Source organism: Myxine glutinosa, chromosome 12 (assembly GCF_964187855.1).
Source record: "Myxine glutinosa chromosome 12, kmMyxGlut1.1, whole genome shotgun sequence".
In the NCBI taxonomy this organism is placed as follows: Eukaryota; Metazoa; Chordata; class Myxini; order Myxiniformes; family Myxinidae; genus Myxine; species Myxine glutinosa.
The window spans coordinates 31,054,605-31,079,936 of record NC_136272.1 but is presented as its reverse complement, the minus strand read 5'-3'; the positions used below and the strand labels follow the sequence as shown (position 1 = coordinate 31,079,936).

Genomic DNA, 25,332 nt, shown 5'->3' with positions numbered 1-25,332 from the left:
AATACTTTCTCAATGCACTGTGTGTATATATGTATATATATATATAATTTTAGGTGTTTGTTGGTTTTCAAGTGTGTGCGTGTATTTTTGTGATATGATGATTGCCAGGTTGGCTTCGACCTCGATGGAAGTGTGTGGTGCATATATTTACTATGAACAAGTTTAACTCGCGTTTACCTTCTGCCAGTTGACTTGACTTTGAAGACAGCATCTCCTCTCAGCTATCGCAGCTCTTTTTCTTTCTGTCCCTCGATGGTCAGCAAGGTAGCACAAATTAATTAATCAGCCGTTTTGCCAAATCCCTTGCCGTGTTTGAAGCATTTGCACATTTTATTTTAAGATCTCCATTTATCCATGTAATAGGTTTTTCTTCCTGTCATGGCCTCCCGCATTATGTCGGCCTTCATAGGTTGCTCTCCACCTCAACCTGAATTTATCTTCCTTTGTCTTCAGCTGATTGATCCTCAGTCTGAATATCAGTCGATTGGTTAATCTCAAGCTTTGCACTGCTTCCATTGTTCTCAATTTCATAACTAATTTGGAAGATATTTATTGAACCTGCAAACGTTTTTCAAAAGCAGGTCCACATTCTTCCCAGTTGTATGGAAAATTCAGCTCGTCTCCATGAAAGAATGAATGAGCAGTTTGGGTGCCATGTCTCCTCTGCATTGCTTGCTGACTCTGCATCTTGATGATCACCTTTCATGCTTTAATAGTTTTGTTCCTGCTGGGCCACTAATTGTTAGCGTTAAATGTTTGCGAATAACGAGTGTGTTGCAAAATTGACAATATGGTAGCAGGTGCTTCTCCATCGGAGACAATTACCAATGCTCGACTTTCATTGATTGTATGATGATGGAGAAATCGCATGGAAACTTTGGAGATCCCTTTCGAGGTGGTCCTCAACAATTTACCAAAGCTCATTTTCTGGCCTGAGTTTATATTTATATATTTATATATTTATATATATTTATTTATATGTTTATATATATATTTATATATTTATATATATTTATATATTTATTTATATATTTATATATATTTATATATTTATTTATTTATATATTTATATATATATTTATATATTTATATATTTATATATATATATATATATATATATTTATATATATCTTTTTTCCCTTGCTTTTTAAGCTGCTGGGAATGCGACTTGTTCCCACAAACCAATCATGGTGTTTTGACAGCTCTAACTTGTTTGAACTTGATACTACACAATCTGGGCACAGCCCTGAGATTGTTGCTCCTTCTTTGGACCATGGGGCACTCTTGTGCTGGTACTTTTCAACAGCTGATTTTTTTTTTTTTTTTTTTTTCTTTGTAATTTATTTTAAATGTAGACCAGACCAGACGGAGCAAGTAGATTACCCTCCACCCCCACCACCACCCTCCACTCATAATCGCATCATATCGTATGCAGCTTGTGGCTGCTGGTTGCATCATTGCTGGGTGCACAGCCGTGCTGCGAATGTGGTGCTCCCTGTTGCCAGTAAGCAGGTACTCATCTATCTATAATTCCACTAATCTCTGTGTGTATGTTTGTTTGTACGTTTGTTTGTTTGTTTGTATGTCTGTGACCGCTGTTTCTCGACAACTACCGGTCCGATATACTTGAAACTTGCCAGGTATATTGCTGGGGACCCGAGGATGTGCCTTTTCAAGGTTTCATATTAATCGGACAATTACTTACCGAGCTATGTCCAAAAAACGATTCAACCAATCAGAGAGCAGCGAGCTATCGCGTGTGCCGAACGTGGCGGACACACTCTGCCTCGGATGGCACATTTGAGAGCGTATTCATTTATTTCACGTTTGCAAACTATGTTGCCGTTAAACTATGTTTTAAAACTAATAAAAACTAATTTGCGATTCATCGTAACTGCGATATACGACCTTCCGGACAGTGAGGACTGCACTTCCGGCATCCAATCACAGAACGCGTTATTGCGTAGGCGTGGCCGATGTGAGAGCGAGCTGATGCTGAGCCCAGCGCGTGCGCCATTACGGTACGTAATTCGATTTCTTCCGGAGAAAATAATAATTTCTCGATTTCTTATGCGCATTATTTCTCCCAATTCAGTCAGAGCGAAGGGCGGAAGCGAAGAGCGTTGTTTTTTTGTTTACGGGCGTACGGGCGGGGTAGAGCGTACGGGTAGCGTTTTTTTTTTTTTTTTGGCACATTTGAGAGCGTATTCATTTATTTCACGTTGGCAAACTATGTTGCCGCTATGTTGGCATTAAACTATGTTTTACAACTAATTAAAACTAATTTGCGATTCTTTCGCTTTCCTGCGCATTTGTGCACGCTATGGCGATTTCTTTACCAAACTCCGCTAGCCGTTAGCTTTGGACCAAACCATTTCATGTAAATAGAGGGGGGGGATTGTCACCGTACTCGCAAGCCGTTAGCTTTGGACCAAACCATTGCATGTAAATAGAGGGGGGGGGGGGGGGATATACTTTTAGATATATATATAGTACGGGCATGCCCTAGTCTATCTATAATTCCACTAATCTCTGTGTGTATGCGACCGCTGTTTCTCGACAACTACCGGTCCGATATACTTGAAACTTGCCAGGTATATTGCTGGGGACCCGAGGATGTGCCTTTTCAAGGTTTCATATTAATCGGACAAGTAGTTACCGAGCTATGTCCAAAAAACGATTCGACCAATCAGAGAGCAGCGAGCTACCGAGCTATGGCGATTTAGCCGTTCGCCGTTCGCTTTGGCTTTGCGAATGGACCAAACCATTTCATGTAAATAGAGGGGGGGGGGGGGGGTTCTACCGTACTCGCAAGCCGTTCGCTTTGGCTTTGCGAATGGACCAAACCATTTCATGTAAATAGAGGGGGGGGATATAATTTTAGATATATATATATATAGTACGGGCATGCCCTAGTTTTGCCAATCTCAGAAAGATCTCAAGCTGTGTCAACCCACCTAGTGTTATTTAACAGCATGACCGAGGCTCAAACTCAAAACCCTAAGATCTTAAGCCAGCCATGTTAACCGTTAAGCCAAAACCAGGCTTACCCCTCTCCCGATGGTCATTAATGATTCGCTGGGTTTTTACAATTTATTCGTGACATGGCAATTCTCCTGAGGCTCACTTAAAATTCCTAATATTTCTGTCTTCAACTGGATTTGATCCCACAACCTTTGAGGATGGTTTCCAATTCACCAAAAACATAGGGGATGTTTTCTGTACTTGGAGAATATATATTTTTAATAGCAGGCCTTGTTGGGGGCTCCACTGTTCTGTAAACTGAATGCAAGGTGGTATCTTTAACATCTTATCACGTAGATGGTTTTACCTCCCCTGCTTTACCAAGGCCCAAACAGCTAGTTGTAAAAGCAGGCCGCTGAAGGTGCTGCCATGCCAAATGCTGTGCTCTGCAGCTGCTTCCTTTGAGCATACCAACTGTAGTCATGACTTGAATGACACGGCTGGGAGATGCCTGGTTGTTGGCTGCGTCTCACATATACTGTCCTTCCTGCTGGGCCTTCACTGCAATAAATCGAGCCCTGCCCGTATATACCATTCAAGCTCGTAACCACAAGCACATTACAAAATTTATGTTTTACCACCGGTGAAGTTGATTTTAATGGTTTCTACGTTAGGACAGACACCTTAATGCCATGAGGTAATGAGCATTCTATGGTCTCTTATGGGCATTCATCCCTCTTTCTGTCTCATTCCAATCTGCAGGGGATCGACTTCGCAGCCATTCACGTAACAGCCCATCGGGCCTAACCCGGCGGCCCCCTCCTGTGGACCCCATTGCCGGCTCCTATCTCACTGGACAGTGGCCTAGAGACCGCGAGCCAGCCGTCTGCGTCCGGGACAAGGCGACACAGGTAATGAATTATTTATTTATCTATATTTTTGTTTAGCATTGCACAGCTGTTTGTGTTCGGGACAAAGCGACACAGGTAATAAATTATTTATTTATTTCATTTTCGTTTAGCATTTGCACCATTCATTATTGATTGTTATTGTACCAGCAATGTTATGCATTCCTTTTGTGATGGGATGGGCTCGTTAAAATGCACAATATATCTGGGGTAGCCTGTCAAGTCCGGTAAGACAATATTTGTCACTTGATCATTTTTTGTTGTTTCTGTCCATTGTCCATGATGATATATTTTCTCTGTCCCTCTCCCTCTCGACAATAATAATGCACGTGTGATGTATTTTATTCATGCCATGACTGTGCCAAGTACAATGGCCAGGTGTTTTCCGGACACGGATCTAAGGTGGCTTTTGTATGTTAATAACATGTTCAAATAAGTTTAGTTTTAATTTCTCGTACATGAGCTCACTGGTGTTTATCTTGCTTTGAAACAGCTGAACCTGTTCTCTTTGACTATACATTTTGTTCTACCTCGTGATGATTGTTTTTCCATGCTTTTGACTTGGTTTTTCTATATGGGTTCCTTTTTTGCGTTCCTCTTTTGCTGATCATTTCTTCTTTCTGGTGCAGTGGCACAACAGATTGTCAGTGCCAGCTCATGCTGCTCGGGGCGGCTTTGTAGCCGGTTGTAATTTTCAGGTGTCTTCGTGCGTCGTGCTCAAAGGCAGAAGCGGCCTTGCTCTTTTGAGCCTTGTCCCACGCCATGCAGCAACTTGTCAGACTGATTGCAAATGCCCGTGTAGACTCTTCATCTGCATTAGACATGACCTCCCATGCACCTTCACGTTTTAGACATTGCCTTTCTTGATTACATTATCTCGTAAAGTATTTGTTTTTTTTATTTTTAAATACTGTTTGTCTGTTACCAACATGGGTTACTACTTGGCATTGTCCGGTGCTGTTATAATCCTGTTGGTGTTTTGAAGAAATTTTGTTTTCGGGTAGGGGATCATTTACTATTACTTTTTACATAGCTACAAAGGTTTGGGCACTATCGAGCAATTTATAATATAAAAAATACACAAAAATGTTTTTTGCCGAAATCACTTGCTGATGATCCTCTGAAAGTTTGGCGATGATCCGTTTGGCCATCTTAAAAAATGGCGAGAGACAGACAAACATCTCTCATGGTATAGATTATTCATAGGAGAATTGGTTCTCCATCTTGGACTCAGGTTTGCATGTTCAGAAATTAAAATTCTGCAACCGTTACGAACCCCGGTGCCCACAAGTACACTAACCCAGAGCACTTTGGTGGCGACGTTAAGACGATTGTCCGATTTGTTGTGTTTTCCTGATATGATAGGTCATGTTTGTGAGTACCGGTATCTCAAAATGCTTTTCTGCGGCATTAGTTTCAGTGCAAACGCTTTCTTTTATATATATATGTATAAAAGAAGGCGTTTGTTTGTTTGTCTGCACGCGCTAATCTCCTGAACGGTGAAAGATAGGAGGAAACCTCTGACACAAAAAATGTCGGGACGGGCCCCGGGAAGGTTTTAGGCTAGGTGGCGAGGCCGGTCGAGGCTGCCTCGGCCGGGCTGGGCCCATTTCGCAATTAAAAGCCGAGCTGAATTATAGTAGTCAATCTTCTATGGCCATGAGTAAAAGCTGAATTATAGTAGTAAATTCATTCCAAAAGAACCAAAAATGTCGGGACGGGCCCCAGGAAGGTTATAGGCTATGTGGCGAGGCCGGTCGAGGCTGTCTCAGCCGGGCTGGGCCCATTTCGCAATTAAAAACTGAGCTGAATTATAGTAGTCAATCTTCTGTGGCCACGAGTAAAAGCTGAATTATAGTAGTAAATTCATTCAAAAAGAACCCGGGCAACGCCGGGTGTGTGTGTGTGTGTGTGTGTGTGTGTGTGTGTGTGTGTGTGTGTGTGTGTGTGTGTGTGTGTGCGTGTGCGTGTGCGTGTGTGTGTGTGTGTGTGTGTGTGTGTATGTATATATATATATATATATATATATATATATATATATATATATATATATATATAGAGGTACCTGTGCTATGCATGGGCTGGAAGTTGAAAGCAAACGACCAATGCTGAAACGGCGAATGCTAAACCATGAACCAATAATTTCCACATTCCTGTGCCACACTCAGTCGAATGTTAGGCATTGACAACAGGTTCGTGAAGGACTTGGGCAAAAAACAACGTACCCAGTCTGAATGTTTCTATACCCAGTCAATGGCAAAACTGCAAATGGTGAATAAGTGAATGTCATGGGTGGAACACCCCACATAATCTCATTATTCTACCTTTAACTAAATATCTCTATTTTCATTCCAAACAGCATCAATCACAAATTCCAATCACAGTGGTTGTGTGATTGGTATAAATATCTTGCTTGATTCACAAGATGCTCGTTGAACTGGTCGCGACCGTAAATAGGGACAAAGATAAATCGTAGGACTACCACTTCCACGTGTTGTTGGTAGTGCTAAGTAATTGGTCGGGGTTACTACGGGTCTGGTGTGTCCCCTTCTTTCCCAGTGTTGAATACCCTCTAGACTCTAGAGTACATATTTTGGTATAATGAGTGTACTTACTATGAGCTAGCCCAGAAACAAACCACCTAGCCCATTCTGCCGAAAGATGCGGAATGACCTTCAACACATGTTTTGTCATGCCTATGACATGCAAGAAGCAACTTCCACAATACCACGACTCAATATTTGATATTGATCTGCAGAAGATGAAGTCTATCAAGTACCTTGGAATTCAGTTGTCACATGAGCTGAGATTGGAGAAAATCACAGAAACTGGAGGCATGTTGAAAGGTAATGCCTCCGATTCTTTTTCTCCAAAACAGGTAAAGATTTTGAATGAAACAGATGGATACTATTATCTATCTTTATTCTACCTTGGTGCATATTTATTTCTCAAAGTAATCACCACTGTGGTCCACACATTTCTGCCAATGTTCGAGTAGTTCAAGGATATTGTCACAATAGACCTGCCTTGCTGACAGAACCAGTGCTTCACAGCAGCCTTGACATTGTCAGAAGAAAAATGTTCTCCAAGAAGGTGTTCCTTAAATTGGGGAAGTGATGAGAATCTGATGGAGCAAAGTTGGGGCTGTATCGTGAGTGTTGTAAAGCGGTGAAACTGAAGCGCACAATTGCATCAGTAGTTTGTGCACTTGTGCGAGGTTTTGCATTGTCATGCTGGAGGAGAATCATCTGCATTTCAGGATGAACCCTCTGAATCTGCACCTTCATTTTTCTTATAGTTTCATTGTAGCATTCAAGAGTTAATGGTGTTGCCCTGTGTCATGAATTCCAAATGGACTATCCCCTTCACGTCACATTAAGCTGTAAGGACAACTTTCCCGGAAGGTCCTTGTCTTGAATTTCTTTTGTAGCAGTACTCCATTGGCCGTCTCCATGACCTATGGTATGTCTGGTGTATCATTACTTTAGATTGTAATGGTACACCCAACTCTCATCCTCAGTCACAATATTGAGCAGGAACTGTTCACCTTAACGTTCATAGCGCAACAACAGCTCTGCCCACTTCCGTCCACTACTTTAATGCATCAGTGTGCATTCGGGGAGCACACCAGGCACACAACTTCCTGTATCCGAGGGTGGTCACAATAGTTGATCGGTGCGTTGTTCGTGAGCCGTACCCATTGCCGTTATTGGTCTCCCACAGCGCTGTTTATCCAACGTCACTGTCTTTAGTATGCCCAGCCCATGGCAGGACAGTTCAGTACTCGCATCAATGCAATCACCATACACATCATTCGTTCACTGATGAATGTCGATATGAGGCACATTGACTACTGTTAGAAACTCAACTGCATGCTGCTTTAACCGCACTGACAATGTGCTGCTTGCTCTCTGCCATCTTGACTAACGTAGTACTGATGCATCTCGTGTTGTGACCACAACACTTCACAGCCAATGCTGGGAAGAACTAATATGCAGACTGTGCTTTGCTTCATTCAAATATCTTTACCTCTTTTGGAGAAAAATAATAGGTGGCATTACTTTTTAGCATGCCCTTGTGGAGCCATTTTTCTGGAATTGTTCTGCAGGAATGTGGCAGCACCATTCTTCCACAAGGAGGTCCTCCAATGCACTTCAGTTTGTTCAAGGCAGAAACTGCTATCTTTGTCACCTCTTCAGCCAGTCCCACAAATCATGATCTATGAGATTTAGTTCTGCTGATTTGGAGGGCCATGGAAGATGGGTAATTTTGGTGTTGTGCTCTGCAAACCACCCAATGACAACACGTACCCTGTGGACTGGATCATTGCCATCCTGAAAGACATTCCTACCAGTAGGGTAGAAAAGAAAGTAGGGTAGATGCAGATGATCGCTCAGGACAGTAACATGCATGCTACATGAACCCTGCCTTGTAATGGAATGAGTGGACCCATACCATGCCAGAAAAACTTACCCACACCATCATCGAACCGCCAGAACTTTTTTAATGGTGGAACTCGGCACTCTGGGGCTGTCAAACTCCTTTTCCTGTCACCACGCATGCATTCGTCGAGAACACTGTGAAGGATGACTCATCAGACCATAACACATTCCTCCACTGCTCAGCAGTATATTTCCTATGCTTCTTACACCACTGGACCCACAAATGAGTGTTTCCAGGTGTTAAGAGTGGTTTGTGCCCAGCATCCCAGCTATGGTATCACATTCCACGAGGGAGTGGTTTGTGCACAGCATCCAGGCTATGGTATCCCACTCTGTGAATTTCCCTTCTGACCATTTCCGATGATGCAGGATGTTCACAACCCACGTTGAAGTCCACAGTTTGTCTGCCATTACTCTTTCACCAAGCAGTCTGGACTAATGCCTGCTGCATCATGCTTCTTGAGTATGTGCTTCAGTCCATTGTTGCCCTTCAATGACTTTCCTTCTTTTTCTGAGACCGACATCACCTTTGAGACAGTTCCTCATGACACAATCACAATTTCTGCATCCTTTATCACTGAAGTGCCTGCCAGATGTGCACCAACAATTACACCCTGTTTGAAGTCACTGAAATCTGCTATTGTGGCCATGCTGGTTCTTAATACTGCAATCGAGTCGCAGCCTGCTGCTTAAACATGCTGGGAAAATATATGCATATGTACGCGTGGTGGTCCCATATAAGACGAAAGACGAAAGTATCGTCTTACACGAGCCTCGATCTTGTATATATTTTTTGTATACAAGATCGAGGCTCGTGTAAGAGCTAACATTAATCACAAAATCACAAAAAGACAAACTGACACATAAAACATAAGCTAAAGGGAGCAGGAGATAAGATTGGGAGAGAGACGGAAGCACACAATTACAACATTTGAGAGCAGGGATATCGGGAGATCTGTGGGAGGGAGAGGGCTTGGGGTGAGGAGGCATGGGAAGGGGGAGGGGGTGGGAGAGGTATAAAACACATGGACACTGCTAGGTCTTCCAGGAAAGAAGTTGGAATTATATGTTGGAATTATATTTATAGTCGGAAAATATCGGAAGTCGGAAATTATAGTTGGAATTATACTTTGCATATATGTTGTATAACCTGGTGTTTCCATTTTTTTTTGTCCACTATATCACAACTATTTAAACGAGAGCATCAATACTTCATGGTACTGTAATATTCTTTGTGCACAATGTAAAAAATATTTGTTTAATGTACAAAATAAACAAATAAACAAATATTTTTTACGTTGTGCACAAAGAATATTACACTTATTACAGTATCATGAAGTATTGTTGGGCCTCGACATTCATGGTCCCAACATTCGCGGTTCATAACATGTGAGCTGCTTATACATCTGCGCTTCGTGTATTTGTGGTTTAAAGAAAAATGTATGTATTTTTGGTTTTGATACCTCATCAGGACTGGTCTCCTATATCTACCACCACTGCTATTGATTCAGCCTGGGGATTCTTCCACAGAAACATGTTCTAGCTTATGCACAGATTCATCCCATCTCATCTTCAATTAACTTACCCATCCTCCCACCCTTAGTACACTGAATCTTGTGGTGAGGCAGTTGCTTTAAACCAACTTGCATTCTCCTCCTGGAAAGCAAATCCAACTGAAGACAACCTCGGATCATTCCACAAAGCTCGCAACAAGTGTGTCTACTCTCTGGAGAGCCATAAAATATCTGTCCAATCTCAAGAATGACTTGTCTCCCTCCTCTAACACCTGGTGGTGCCTTGTCAAGGTGGCACCTCTTCAAGACTCTAATAAAGTTTGCTTGTGTATCCATCTTGTTCACCCTTTCCATTCTCCCTTACCCCTAATCACCATACCCTGCATCCCTTGTTTTTGTTTCCATCTATTTTCTCCCTCCACCCTGCTGTTGGTGTTTCCTCTTTCTCCTGCTGTTCCCTTTATGTTGTCCAGTTTTGTTCTGTGTCATTGCTCTTCCACGAGCCTGGACCATGTAGTTAAAAAAAAAGAAGAAAGTTCCACCCCCTCTCCCCATTCAAACAATGCCCCCACATTCACAAATTCGCCATTCATGGCAATTTCCAGGAATGTATCCCCCATGGATGTTGGTGCCTGACAGTACTAATTTTTTCATCTTTCTGTTTGGATGGCATGAACTTCCAAGCAATGTCTTTGAAATTGGGTACATGGACACCTTTAAGGCAGCTATCTCCCAACACCTACTTGGTATAAATCATTAAAAAAAAATTGGAATCCAAAAATATGGACACCTGTGATAATACCTAGGAGGACACCAAAAATATGCCTTTCCAGCTGAGACTGACCCTTGGTGTTTGCATAATTGATAGGAATATCGGTGAATTTGGATTCAAAAGAATGAACCCTCATTCTCCACCCCAAGTTAAAATGTCTTGATGAAAATGACATAAGGTCTCACCATCTGCATATTGCAGTCACGTGATTCCCCCTGCCCTTGGGAGGATACTTAACACCGAGCACATGATGCCTGCGGTCCACGACGAAGACGCCTCGATTGTTTGAAACATTGGACCTGAGCCCTGCCTGCGTGGTCGCTATACTAGTTTGTGTTGCATTGATTTTTGAATATTATACTGTACGTATATTCTCATGAACTAGTGCCAGTTAGTTTGCAAATTTAAGTATGCTCCAGCAATGTTTTTTTTAAGGTTAGTCTGCAAAACCTATTTAGCCAACCATCATAAGTCTTGAAGAGCAGTATACAAGTGTTTTGATTTGTCGTGTTGTGGTGCCTTGTTCAAATATAGTTGATTTGTCCATCCTCTCCTCGTGGCTTTGACCCCCTCCCCTCCCCCATGTGATAATACCTAGGAGGTCTTCCATGAGCTTGGGACCCTAAAACTGCCTTGGTCTTGGTGACTTAGTTTACCAGGTTATACTGCTCACTTGATAGTTTTCCTTTCTTGCCTCAGTCCATGAAAGACCTTTTTGTATTTGGGGGTTTGATTGCATTTGTGCCCACATGTCCATGCTTTGCTCTCCGATCTTGCACCCCAGCCATAGAAATATGGGTTGGATGGGGGTAGATGGCAGGGTCATTGGAGCCTGGGTCAGAGCTGGGTCATCTACCCATATGCCAACGAGGTGTATCGAATGAAAACAGCTGGCCCCTCATGACAGCATGCCGGCTTGACGCAATACACATGTTGTTTGCATTTAGTTGAGATTCGTCTGAACGTGCACATTCGGAGTAGCCCCAGTCTTCAATAAGAACTTTATGAATCTGAAATGAGGTTGCCATTAACAGTTATCTGCTTCTGCCTGGTTTAAGCAACCACTTCCTCAGCAACGATGACCACGAGCTTTTGTTGCTTTCATAGCCATAGCTATATTTCATACAACGAGCAAGTTATTTTCTTGAGGATTTCAGCCCCTTGTAATCCAATAAGCAGAGCTGGATTTTCTGTTTGGTGGTGATGTGCAACAGCAGCGGCTCACAGACGTGCAGGCTTTAGGCCTTTGGCACAAGTGTCCGACGCTGCATTCCACATGCCAGCACTTGGGAGTGGCTGCTGAAAACAATGGTTCAAGTCTTCATTTGTTCTTTGCCACTTGCAAACTTTTTTCTCTCAGCATGAACACTTGGATAAGAGCAACGTATTCAATGTAGACTATCCTTTAACATAAAGATTGTTTTGTGCAGTTTTGAAGTGGATGCTGCAAACAGTGTTTGCATATTGCTCAAAAATAACATGTTTTTCCCTAATCTATTGTTCAAATACCTTTATTGGCAGTTCCAGGTGGTGCATACTTTCACCGAGCTTGGAAAAAGTTTTTAGGAAATGAGGAAACTTCTTGTTCATTGGTCAACAGGTCACATCACAATAATTTGGCAAAACCATGTTAAGTATCGGTTTTTAGAGACTTGCGAGCATTCTTTTTGAACAATTGGACATCTTTGAAATGCATTTTTGTCAAAGCTAACATCAACAATCCCGAATGCTTCAGACTCGACAGTCTCCAATGGTTACAGATGAGTTGCACGTGTTCCTACCTGGAGAGAAAGATGTTTCATTTGGCTCGAAGAAAACATTCTCAGCAATGAGAAGCTTAATATAAAGATCAGTTCTTTACTGGTGCAAGTCCACTTTTAAAACTTGAACATCTTGAGAAATGCAAAGCAGATTGAGAGTCCAAGCAATTAAGATTTATTTACCCCAGCAAATGTCTTACCACAGGTTTTTGGTCCGATTTATAAAAAAGAAAATGACACAATTTTTTTGAGCACTGTCCAAGCCTATCCAAGAAACTAAAAAAGGCAAATTCAATCGACAGCAACTTTATTGAAGTATTGCTAACAGTCGTGGAAAGCAAGGAGAAGTTGATGCTTTCGGCATTAACCCTTCATCTGAGTGATAGCGGTGCATCATGGTTAAAAAAGAATTCCCCTCTATCCTTTCCCCCCTCCCCCCCCCCCCCCCTCTCTGTCTCTAAGTCTGCTCCTTTTGTTCTGTTGTGTTCTGATCCATTCAGTGTTCTAGCTCTTTCACGAGACTTTATTCTGTGTACAAAAGAGAGGGGTTAACACCCGAAACGTCAGCTTCCCATGGTGGTTAGTGTAATACCTCAATCAGCGTCCTGTTATCATCTACTATAGTACACCTGCGGGAGCAGCCGGGCGGATCATCTTGTTATCCTCTCTGGGGTTTATATAGATTACGGTAGATTTAGGCTCATATAATACCTCAAGAACGTTGGGTTTCCTCCCTTTCAGTTTAGTGCTAAACAGCAGTAGCAACTGTTTAAAAAAAGGTAATCATACGTGATTGTGGTTTATAATTATTATTATTATTTTTACTTCCAGAGTTTTACTCCCACGAAACGACACGATAATCTATTTATACGCGTTAACACGGTGCTTGTCCAAGGAGGAAAGACCCCTTGGGGAGGGAGAATATTATTCGTATTAATATTTGTAATAACATTAATATTCTATTATCGCTGGTGTTGTCACGACTTTTATAATTAGAAGCGACTTTGGAAAAACACCACAATGAGCTGTCGTAACATGGATATACACCTTAACACGGATTTCGCCCAAGGTGGAAAACTTCCTTGGGGAGGGAGAATATTATTCGTATTAATATTTGTAATAACATTAATATTTTATTATCGCTGGTGTTGTCACGACTTTTATAATTAGAAGCGACTTTGGAAAAACGCCACAATGAGCTGTCGTAACATTGATATACACCTTAACACGGATTTCGCCCAAGGTGGAAAACTTCCTTGGAGAGTGGGGGCAATGAAGTTGCTGCAACCTCCATCGTGTGACCTTTAATTCTCCTGTCAAGTTTGGTTGAGATTGGATAAGTAATGACCGAATGTATCGTGGTCAGACAGACAGACACCAAATTACGGATTTTGGTATGATTATTATACCACTTTTCTGACACAGGTTGACACTATCCTTCACCTGCCAGAATAGTTGTTCATTAATCATGGTTAATTGATCATGAGCGCTGTGGAGTGTCGACTCTTGCGTCTGGTAACTTGATGTGTACCGTTGTCTGTTTGTATGGGACAAAAATCTTCCCTCATCCATTGCTTTTTGTCTCAAGAATTACATTTGCTATTCATTGGTTTCCATTTGTACACAAATTCTGATTTGTGAGCGACTACACTGTCCAAGTGTGACATTTATGCACAATACTGCTGGTGGGGTTTTTGACAGTTGGGCATGTGTTCAATGTAACAAGAAATAAATAAATAACAAAATAATTATAACAAATACATAAAGCTTTCTCACCACTCACTCACCGACTTGCTGATGTAAGTGTTTTGTACTTTCTTGGTTTTGGCCAAAAAGCTGAAATTTTGCATACCGATTCAGCTCGAAGCCAATATACCAGGAATAATCACAAACCCATCCTAAAATATCCAAAAATAGAAGTTGGTCCATGCAGCCTCATGCTGCTCATGGCGGGTCACGTGACCCAAGTCGATGGAGTTTACACTCGACCTAGTTGCCATTTAACACGAACACGCTCCTCTTCTCTCGCGTGATAACTTTTTTCTATAATAACATGAAAAATCACACCCGTGTCCGAAGGAAACGGTGCAGTTTGGCAGCATGTGTGCAATCCTTGCAAGTTACAGGGCTTCCAGATGCTGACGACCTCAGAACCCTTTAGAACTACCCTTGTAATTATCTTTTGGAACCCTCTATAATTGCACTTTAGAACACTTTAGAATTAAACACGGTGGGTTCGAAAGATTCTTATTATTTTTTGCCCGGATGGAAGGAAGGACATAGGCAAATAATGAAGCGGCTTCACCGCTTAAAAATGACTACAGCTGCAAATTTTTAAACAAAGACCTCATTCTAATCACTAATTCTTCATTATATAACTGCTTTCGGAATAGAAGTACCGGTACAATCCACATCATCAAATATAGAAATCTATTATTATGTACAAGCCAAGGTCCAGAAACATCTGGTCTATCCTGCCTCCACACTCCCACACATCCCCTTCCACTCACTCCTCCCACTTTCACTCTTTCCCTCTGTTCTCCCACCTCCACCCTTGTCCTCCCCCCCTCCCACAAAGGTACCCTGCATTTACATCTTTTGGATTACCACAATTAAGCACCTATTTAGAGACAAACATTTTATTTATCAAGTTGCAAAATATGGAACAGATATCCTCAGAGATTTCTCACACTAACACTGCGAGCTTTATAATGGCTGATGTCTTATGTGCCTGCGAGGCAGACCCCGGATGTGAATGTATGTAAGTGTGTGAAAGGGTAATGAGAGTAATGTCACTGGATGAACAGTAAAATTGCCTTTTAAATCGGTGTATAGATTGTGTTTGTACTATTCTTGGTTTTTGAATAATTAGCTATTAGCGCACACACACACACACACACACACACACACACACACACACACACACACACACACACACACACACACACACACACACACAGAAACACACACACACAGATAGACACACACAGATACACACACACACACACACACAGATACAGACACACACAATGAAAACACAGACAAATACACAGACACAGAAACACACACGGCAAATACACAGAGATACGCACACACACACACGTGTGAATCCAATATGGCTCCTCCTTTCCCCCTCATTGTACATTTCTCATGTTCAAATATTTCCTGGTTACCACATCCAGGGCCCATTAACCACAAAATAAAAAAACTACGATCGGTTTTGTATTAAATTTGCTCCATAATGAACTAATCGGACTACGATCAGAGAATAATTGTCCGAAAAAAAACAAATCAACCAAAAAATAATTCTACAATTAGCGTATTGTGTAAAAAAATATTAAATAATCGATCATTTGAGGCAATTTCCTATTTGAAGTATTTAAATAATACATTCAAAAGCATCGATCGACTGACATGCGTGAAGAAAAATATTAAGCACCCAAACAAAACCGATAAGAATTATTGGAGCAAAAACCCGATTTGAAAGGCCAAACAAGACGACAAAGCAAGAGCGGCTTTCCAGAAACAATTCTAGAAAATTTATCTATTCTAGAAAAATTTACAATTTACAATTTTTAATTTACAATTTTACAATTCTAGAAATTTTTATTTATTTATTCTAGAAAATAGATTAATTTATCTGTATAAAGATAGACGAGGGAATGAATTACGAAAATAGAAACGTCCGTTATGTTCGGGGAAATGTGGAATGGTCTTATCTGTCTTGTCGTCTTGACACACACACACACGCACACACACACATATTGTTTTGTCGGTGGGGTAGTGATGACTTTAGACCAGGTAGATTTGTATAGGTAGCCTGCTCTGATTGTCGTGTAGAAACCACCATGTAATAAGTACTTGTTAGCCCGGATGTCGGATTAAGTGTATATTTGTCCCTGTCATGGGTGGTGGGGCATGTTAACTAGCTTAGGGAATAAGGGTAAATTATCCCTTGTACGTAGTTCCCTTGGTGATTTATCCTTTGTCCCTTTTGGCACTGCACCATAGACACTAGTTAGAATTGCCATTAAACTACACTAAATAACAATAAAAGCCAACCGGAAGCTAGGCATCAAGCACTAGGGCTGACAAACCCGCCTGGCAGACACACATAGCTCAGGCAGGCCGAGAGCCACGCCCAGAAGGGCAGTGATTGGTCTGGAGGTGACCAACAGGATGGCCGGGGTAAGAAGCAACTCGCTGATTGGTAGAGGGAAGGACGAGTAGGAAGCATCACGCTGATTGGCAAGGCACGACCGACGACGTCAGAAGGCGGACTGTGCGCTAATTGGTGGGGAGCTGGGCCTATGGTGTTGGCCTGCGGAGATTGGAAGAAAAGCGCCGATGACGTCAGAGCGGGACGTTAAAATAACTCTCTAACCGGCATTTTCCCTCTTGCGCTCTCGCCTCTCTCTTTTGCCTTCTTCTCCTTCTCGCTCTTGTGCCTGCTCACGTTTTGGACCTCGCAAACGATTGTGCGTGGACGACGGGCTCCAGGAAGCGATCGGACTGACCGTGTTCAGAGACACCATCGGGAGACGTGCAGAGGCAACAGGAAAAGCCGCGGCCCGGGAACTGCGGTTCTCAGTGCGGCTTGCCGCTGCAGTGTGACAAGGCCGAGTGAACAAGGGCACATCGAGACCTAGTGAACAAGGGCGCATCGAGGCCTACTGGGAGTGTTCCAGCGCACGGACCTCCGGGACTCGTTCGCAGACTGAGGAGGCCCACGAGCTGATCAAAGTTAAGTGCACTAAATAATCTAACACAATTATTTTCCAGTTTATTTTCTTCCTGTGTCTGTGTTCAAGTCTGTTTGTGGGGGCGTCCATTTAGGAACATTAATTATTATCACGCGTTTTATTTTGTATTATAATACCGGCATTCCGTTTTAATAAACCTGTTAATTTTTGTACATTTCTAAATCCGGTTTTGTTTGAGTTATTTTCTGCAGGTTCGGGAACCACCGGCGGGACCACAGGTAAGCTCTTCAGTTCCCCCTTCTCCCTTTCTTCCCCCCGCCTACATTAAGTCCGCATTTGATCGTCGCCTCGGAGTTGAAGCCTGCTCGGCTAATCTGTTTCCTGGGAAAGATTTTAATCACCAGAAATGCAACTATATATATATATATATATATATATATATATATATATATATATATATATATACACACACACACAGTCATGTGAAAAAGTAAGTACACCCCATGTAAAGTTTTGACTTTTTCAGCATATTTCAACACACAGCTATTTGATCTTCATTTCAACAATGTTGATAGATAAATGTGATATAATATAACAAATATCATGAAACATTTACATTTTGTAGTCCATTGTATAATTTAAATAAACATAAATACAAATTTCGCATGTGGAAAAAGTAAGTTGACGTCTTGGTGAGGAGGAACCTCAATGGAAGCTTAAGTACCGCAGTGTATAGGAAACCCACCCAGACCGAGCGTTACCTCGATTTCACGTCTTGCCATCCACTGCACCATAAAAGAGCTGTGGTGAATACACTCGTAAAAAGGGCAAGGAATATACCGTCCACCTTGAAGGGAAAAAGGAGAGAGATCAAGCATCTAAAATGGGTATTGAAAGCCAATGGCTACCCAGACCACCTCTGCCCAAAAAATGAAATGGTACTGGCAGCTCCAAGAACCCAGGACGTGCCACAGGAACCACCTAAGGGCTTCTGCGCGCTACCATTTGTGCCACGGGTATCTCAAAGGATTGGCAGGATTTTGAGACCGTTCGGGATGAGGGTTAACGACCAACCTATTTTTCACCTTGAGACGTGCACTGACCAAGGTCAAAGACAAAAGACTAACGAATGATTGCACAGGTGTGGTATACACCATTCCATGTGACTGTGGTGGAGAATACATAGGCGAGACTGGAAGAACCTTAGGCTAGCGCATTAATGAACACCACAAGGCCTTTGAGTGTAATCACCCAGAAAGATGTGCTATTGCCAGGCATGGAATAAGGGTGGGCCATGTTCCTCTATGGGACAATGTGAACGTGCTGGCGGCATCCCCGAACCGGGCCAGGAGGCGAATACTGGAGGCCTGGCACACTGGCCAAACGAGGGCACCATTGACAGAGGAGACTATGGCATTACCACAGGCATATGGACCTCTTATGCATAAATACACCAGAGAGACACTGATGCTGGGAGGAGGACAAAGACAAAGTGGGACATAGCCGACACAGGCAACACGGACAACAAAACACAATACACCGCTCAAACACACACAAAACACTTGCAACATAAGCCGAGCATGGGTCTATGGTAACGAGGTCTCACAACACACCTTTGTGATTGGTTGATAGAATAGGCCCACCCCTCCCCCCAGGTATATCTGGGAGGAGGTGAACAAGGGAACTTCTCTTGATGAAAGCCAGTGGAGGCTCAGCGCACGCTGGGTTGCTGGCCGAAACGTTGTTTTTTTTAAGACAAAGCTATAGGTTGGAGAGCGGAAAAATGGATATCGTGGATATAATTCCCAACCGCCGTTCATTACTTTATATATATATATATATATATATATATATATATATATATATATATATATATATATATATATATATATATATATTATATATATATATATATATATATAGTTACGGATCTCAGAGACGGCACTCACCTTAGCAAGGGGGGGTTAATCCCCTTGGCCTGTTAAGCCGGCCGTCTCTGGTCCTGGTACTTGTCACGCTCTTTTGCGGGGTGGGATTGATCAGGGTTATTGGTCAAGGTGTTATCCCGAATACCTTCACCAGTCCCTCCGCAAAACAGGGAGACAAGTACCGCTCGAACCACGGGCAAGTTGGTATTTGCCGAGCGGTTTAGCAATCCGCGGTTCGAGCCGTTATCAAGGGACTAAACCCGATTCCGAGCGTTGGCCGAATCGTGCCACAGATACTCAATTGAAAGAAGGGACAAAAGCGATCGGATGAGAAAGAAGAAACCAAAGGTAAGAAATAACAGACATTTATTAATTATGTACAGAAAACCAAAGGAAGAGAAATGAAAGTAATATACAGGACGAAGAAGAAGAAGATACACAGGGCAGCCTTAAACGGTCTTATATTAAAGCCCAGACAACAAAAAAGACTTGCACGACAAGGGAATAGCAGGCAGGAATCACTGGAGGAGGGGATGAGAAGGCCCAGACAGACGGTGGCATCGAGGTCCGGCTCCAGGAGTCGACTCGCGTCGTGGTGGGAAACCCTGGCAGGCAGCGAGTGCGTATCGTTCACTGCGAGTGGTCGTTGCATACAGCGATTGGGATGCTCCTCTCTCCCTTGCCTTCGTCTTCCAACTCCGGATCACGTCTCTCTCTCGTGCCTTCTCACCGACTCGTACCTTCTCTCTCTCTCTCCTTCTTCGGAACCCTCTCACTCCAACTCCACTCAACTCTCTCAACTTCTCGGTTCGGCTGGAGCACTCATCTCTCTAAGCAGTCCCCCGCGCCCGCCTTTATTGCTGTAGGCCGTATCAAGCCGTGGGCTCCGAGGGCACGCCTACCAGTTGGCTCACCGCGGTGCTGGTTGGCCGGTAAGGGCTTGCTGACTCCACCTCCGATGACGCGTCGACGTGCCACGCCCGTGATCTGGCGGCTCCTCCCCCTTCTTCTCGGCCCGGCCGCATGGCCAATGGCGGCTGGTGGGGAGTTAGCAAACCACTCGCACCACTTTTGAAGGGAACAAAAGGGACATATCTTATTTGATTAATGCAACGCAGATTCAACTACTGGGAACAGTTCCTTAACTGAAACACATAATAATGAAATAACTACAAAGAGGGCCTATGGTTCGCTACGTGTTGTTCATGGACTAACTAGGGTGCGATCTTTAACCAGCCAATTGATGGGGATATTTATAAGGGATACATTTACTAAATTTACTAGTGAAGGTGATAAAAACCGTAACGATATATATATATATATATATATATATATATATATATATATATATATATATATATATATATTGTTGCGGATATGAGGACTATTTTTTTTGATTGTGTTGTATTGTGGTAAATTGGGGATGAATATTGCTTGAGTCTGCGCCTCCTGCCTCCGGAGCTGTGTAAAGGTCAAAAGGGCGTCCCATAATTAGTCCACAAGCATACACGTCAGCCAATCATAGAATACCCCTGTTCGATAGTTATATCTTATTCTGTGTTTTAGGGTAAGGCTGTGTCTCCCATTAATAGAAGTACTCCATTGCACCAAGTGAAAGAGATAGATTCCCTTCATTCCCATTCCCAAAACCTCCATTCCCCCTTTTCGTCAATTGCCAACTGCATTTTGGGCGGTTTTCCCTTCATCCGCCATTGACCACGAGGCAGGGTTGGGGAAGAAAGGCGGGTCCCCACCTCGTCATAGAGGGGAGGAGTGAACCAGCCCTTGCCGACCAACCCAGAACGAGGGGTTGGCTTTAGAGGGCGGAGAGAGAACGGTTTGGGGAGGTTCGCAAAGGGTCAAGGGTGGGGCTTATATAACCCGAGGCAGAGGCCCCCGGAGAGAGTCGAGGAGGGAGGAGATCAGAAGACAGAAAGGCCTTGAGTTGGACTAAGCAAGAGAGGAAGTTGTTGGACTGGGTGGGACTAAGAAAGAGAGAGAAAGAGTCCTGAAGCTTGTGAGGGAAGGAGAGAGAACCCGTCACACCAACCCCCCACCAGCCGCGTTGGCTCCACCAAGCGTTCACCTCCACCAAGGCTCCACCAAGCTCCGCGTTGGCTCCACCAAGCGTTCACCTCCACCAAGGCTCCACCAAGCTCCACGTTGGCTCCACCAAGCGTTCACCTCCACCAAGGCTCCACCAAGCTCCGCGTTGGCTCCACCAAGCGTTCACCTCCACCAAGGCTCCACCAAGCTCCGCGTTGGCTCCACCAAGCGTTCACCTCCACCAAGCTCCGCGTTGGCTCCACCAAGCGTTCACCTCCACCAAGCTCCACGTTGGCTCCACCAAGCGTTCACCTCCAGCCATCCACCTCCTGCGATTCCTGTCATCATTCCCCGCGTGAGTCTGTCTTTTGTTTGTTCTGTCCTGGGTTAATTAAGACTGTAGGTAAGCTAGTATTTGCACTGTGTCACCTGCGTCTTGTGTTGTAAATAAACGTGACTGCTTTCTTTTTGCTTATGTGTGTAAATAGTAAATAAATTGAGTAGTATTTCCAAACCTTTCTTTGCCTTCGTCTTCCTCTTTGCATTCGTCGTTTTAGTCTTTTCCCTCATTGAGCAGCCGCGGTGCGATCCGGCCAACGTTTGGGTGGAATCGGGTTCTAATCGGGGAATAACTGTTCGGTCGCGGTAATACCAACCGCTCGGTAAAATAACATCTTTAACCGTGTCCGCAACAATATATATATATATATATATATATATATATATATATATATATATATATATATATATATATATATATATATATATATATATATATATATATATATATATATATATATATATGTATATATATATGCAAAGATTTGCGGTTGGGAGTAAATCCAAATGACTCCATGGTAAGATCTCCAACCTTTAATTTAACAAACAATGACAACGTTTCGATTAACAACATGTGAAGCCACACGCCTCCGTTAATCTTCCTCAAGAGTGATAAAATCATCTCAACATCCCCTTATATGCAAAGTGGGGTGGGCAAAGCTGGACAGCCAATGAAACCGTATCACACCGCTCCCGTGAATGGAGACGTTATTGACCAAATTCAAAAATCAACCGCATATTAACGGCTTAAAATAATCCTGTAAGCAATGCTGGATTATAACTCAAGTCTTTAGAAAATCCAAGAAATATATATATATATATATATATATATATATATATATATATATATATATATATATATATATATATATATATATATATATATATATATATATATATATGGTCGCGCGGACCCTTTAGTTAATACCAGGGCTCGCGGATGGACCAGAACGGCTTTACTTGGAGGCGACGACCGAACACGGATTTAACTATGAAACGCGGGAGGAAGAAGGAAAGTGGAAGCTGCGGTAAAAGCGCATACCTGTGGAAGGCGAACAAACTCAAACGGACACGGGTTTAACAAGGAAGGAAAAATAATGCAAGGGTTTATTCAAATAAAAGGTAGGGACAGGTAAACGCGCTGATAAATCTAATTCCTAATTTGGGATCCCACACATCAGACTTCAGATACAGATGAGGGAATGAATTACGAAAATAGAAACGTCTGTTATGTTCGGGGAAATGTGGAATGGTCTTCTCTGTCTTGTCGTCTTGCGTCCGTCGACGCCCCACGCGGCCCTCTCCGTCCGCCTCCGAGCACCACCACGCCTCGCTCCAAGCACCACAAGGCCTCGCTCCAAGCACCACGCGTCCAACGCAGGCTAGCGGCTCCAGACGAGGTCGATCTCCACCCACGATCGGTCTGCCAAGTCCCAGTCAGCTCTCCCAAGAGTTGTACGTGCCAGAGAGACAAAGAACTTGCAAGAAGCAAGCGAACTCCACTCGACTCAAGAGAACTCCCAGAAGCAAGCCAGCAAACTCGGGCTAGGACTGCGCATAGAGTTCGGCGCGCCCTTTTTATAACCCTGCGGCGGTGACGTCGGCCTCGGCACGCCACCCAATCAGTGCCCTCCACCGATTCACAGGGCTAGAGCGTGGTTATAGCATGTAGCGTGTGGCGTGGTCATAGCACGTAGCATGTTGCGTGGTCATAGCACGTAGCATGTTACTCGAGGCCTAGCGGAGGTGTAGTTGACCGGTCCATGCGGCGGTTCCCTGAACTGGCTTCCTGTCCGTTTTCTTCCAAAGTCTTGTCAGGGAAGGGAATTTAATTAATGCGTGCACTAAAGGGCCTAACTAAGTGTCTACAGGTGTGCATTGCCATAAGGGACAAAGGTTTGATGACCAGGTGTGACACACAGGGGCGTTACCTTTAAATCCTACACTATCTCACACACGAGCATCCTGGTATGTTCACAAGCAGACATATTAACCCGACAAACCGGACGAACAGAACTTATTACAGGTAGATTCCCTATCGCGACAGTCGAATACCTACCTACTCAGATCTATCTGGCTCTAGATACTACTTTACCCCCAGACATAACTATATATATATATATATATATATATATATATATATATATATATATATATATATATATATATATATATATAATTATATATTCTCGTATTTCTCCTCACAACTGCGTGTGCAAGTCTGCCATAATTGACGCAATCTGAGGGAGTAAAAGCCAGTTCGGTCCTTCCGCCCAGTGTCTGGTATTCGGCCTGAGCGTGACAATATATATATATATATATATATATATATATATATATATATATATACATATACATACAGGCACGTGAAAAAGTAAGTACACCCCATGTAAAGTTTTGACTTTTTCAACATATTTCAACATACAGCTATTTGATCTTCATTTCAACAATATTGATAGATAAAGGTGGTATAATATAACAAATATCAAGAAATATTTACATTTTGTAGTCCATTGTATAATTTAAATAAACATAAATGCAAATTTCGCATGTGGAAAAAGTAAGTACACCCCGACATTTATCACTACTTCAAATACCTAAAATTAGAATCAGGTGCACCAGCTCAGGTGCAAATGATTAGAACATCGTCAGAGAGGATCTTGGAGGAACCTGTCTTATTTAAACCTCAGACATTTAGTTTGGTTTGCTCTTTGTTGTTGAAGTGTGCGGCGTCACCATGCCTCGATCAAAAGAGCTCTCTGAGGCCTTCAGAAAGAAGGTTATAGATGCCTACGAGTCTGGGAAGGGATTTAAAAACATCTCCAAACAATTTGAAATCAATCATTCGACTGTCCGGAAGATCATCTACAAGTGGAGAAGATTCCAAGCAACTGCCAACTTGTTCAGGCCAGGCCACCCCAGCAAGTTCAGCCCGAGAGCAGACCGCAAGATGCTGAAAGAAGTCTCTAAGAACCCCAGAATGTCATCACGGGACCTACAGGTAGCTCTTGCCACTGTTGTCAAAGTGCACGAGTCCACCAATAGAAAGAGGCTGCACAAATTTGGGAAACCTTTGCTCTCCAGAAAGAACATCAGGGCAAGACTGAAGTTTGCCAATGAACACCTTCGGCAAAGACCAGCACTTCTGGAACAATGTGCTCTGGACAGATGGGCACATTTTATATATATATATATATATATATATATATATTGTTACGGACCACGGATTTGATGTTATTTACCGAGCGGAGGTCACCGTGGCCGAACAGTTGCTCCCCGTTTCTTCTCTTTACACCCACCCGATTCACCCAGACGTTGGCCAAATCGCGCTATGCTAAATCAATGATGGAAAGGACACGACGACTGGGATAGATGAAACGACGCAAGGGGTACAGTTCTCAAGACCTCCGGAGGAGGGTATAATTACAGTGGTGGAGAAAAGGGGGTAGATTACAAGGCAGAGTGAGGTAAAGACACAGAAGAGATGGGCACTTAAATACAATCTTATCTATTCCCGGACAGACCACGGACAAACGGGCAAGGTAGACTCACACGGGGATTGATGGCGGGAATGGGCAGGTCGGTCGATGGCACAAGGTGCACCTTGGCTCGGGGACAGGATAAAGCACGGTTCAAAAGATGCAGGGAGGTCTCACAGCGCTCGGAGGTGGTCTTGCTTGCTCCAAGCTCGGCGCGCATCTGACGTCACCTCTCTCTCCTGCGCATGCTCAGCGGGGAGTGACACTCCCTCGGCTGGTTGGTTCCGCCCCACTGGGGCCGGTCCGCCGCTTCCATTGGGTGCGGGGGTTACCGGGCCCCGCCCTTGACGAGGAGCCGACAGGGAGCCCCTGTTTGGTAACCCCGTCGAGCACATGTTCGATGGCGGCTCGTTGGGAAGGCCTGGTGCCCTCCCACCACCCCTACCAACCAAGCCGGAGTGAGGACGCGCACTCCCT

At 43.3% G+C, this 25,332-nt stretch overlaps 1 protein-coding gene across 1 annotated transcript in view; it reads left to right on the top strand.

Moving 5' to 3' along the window:
- LOC137438002 (protein FAM117B) overlaps positions 1–25,332 on the top strand; it is a 162,015-nt gene that overhangs the window by 50,766 nt on the left and 85,917 nt on the right. Inside the window, exon 2 of the mRNA XM_068132842.2 lies at positions 3,727–3,875. Coding sequence (XP_067988943.1) covers positions 3,727–3,875 — 149 coding nt within the window. The remainder of the gene's footprint in view (positions 1–3,726; positions 3,876–25,332) is intronic.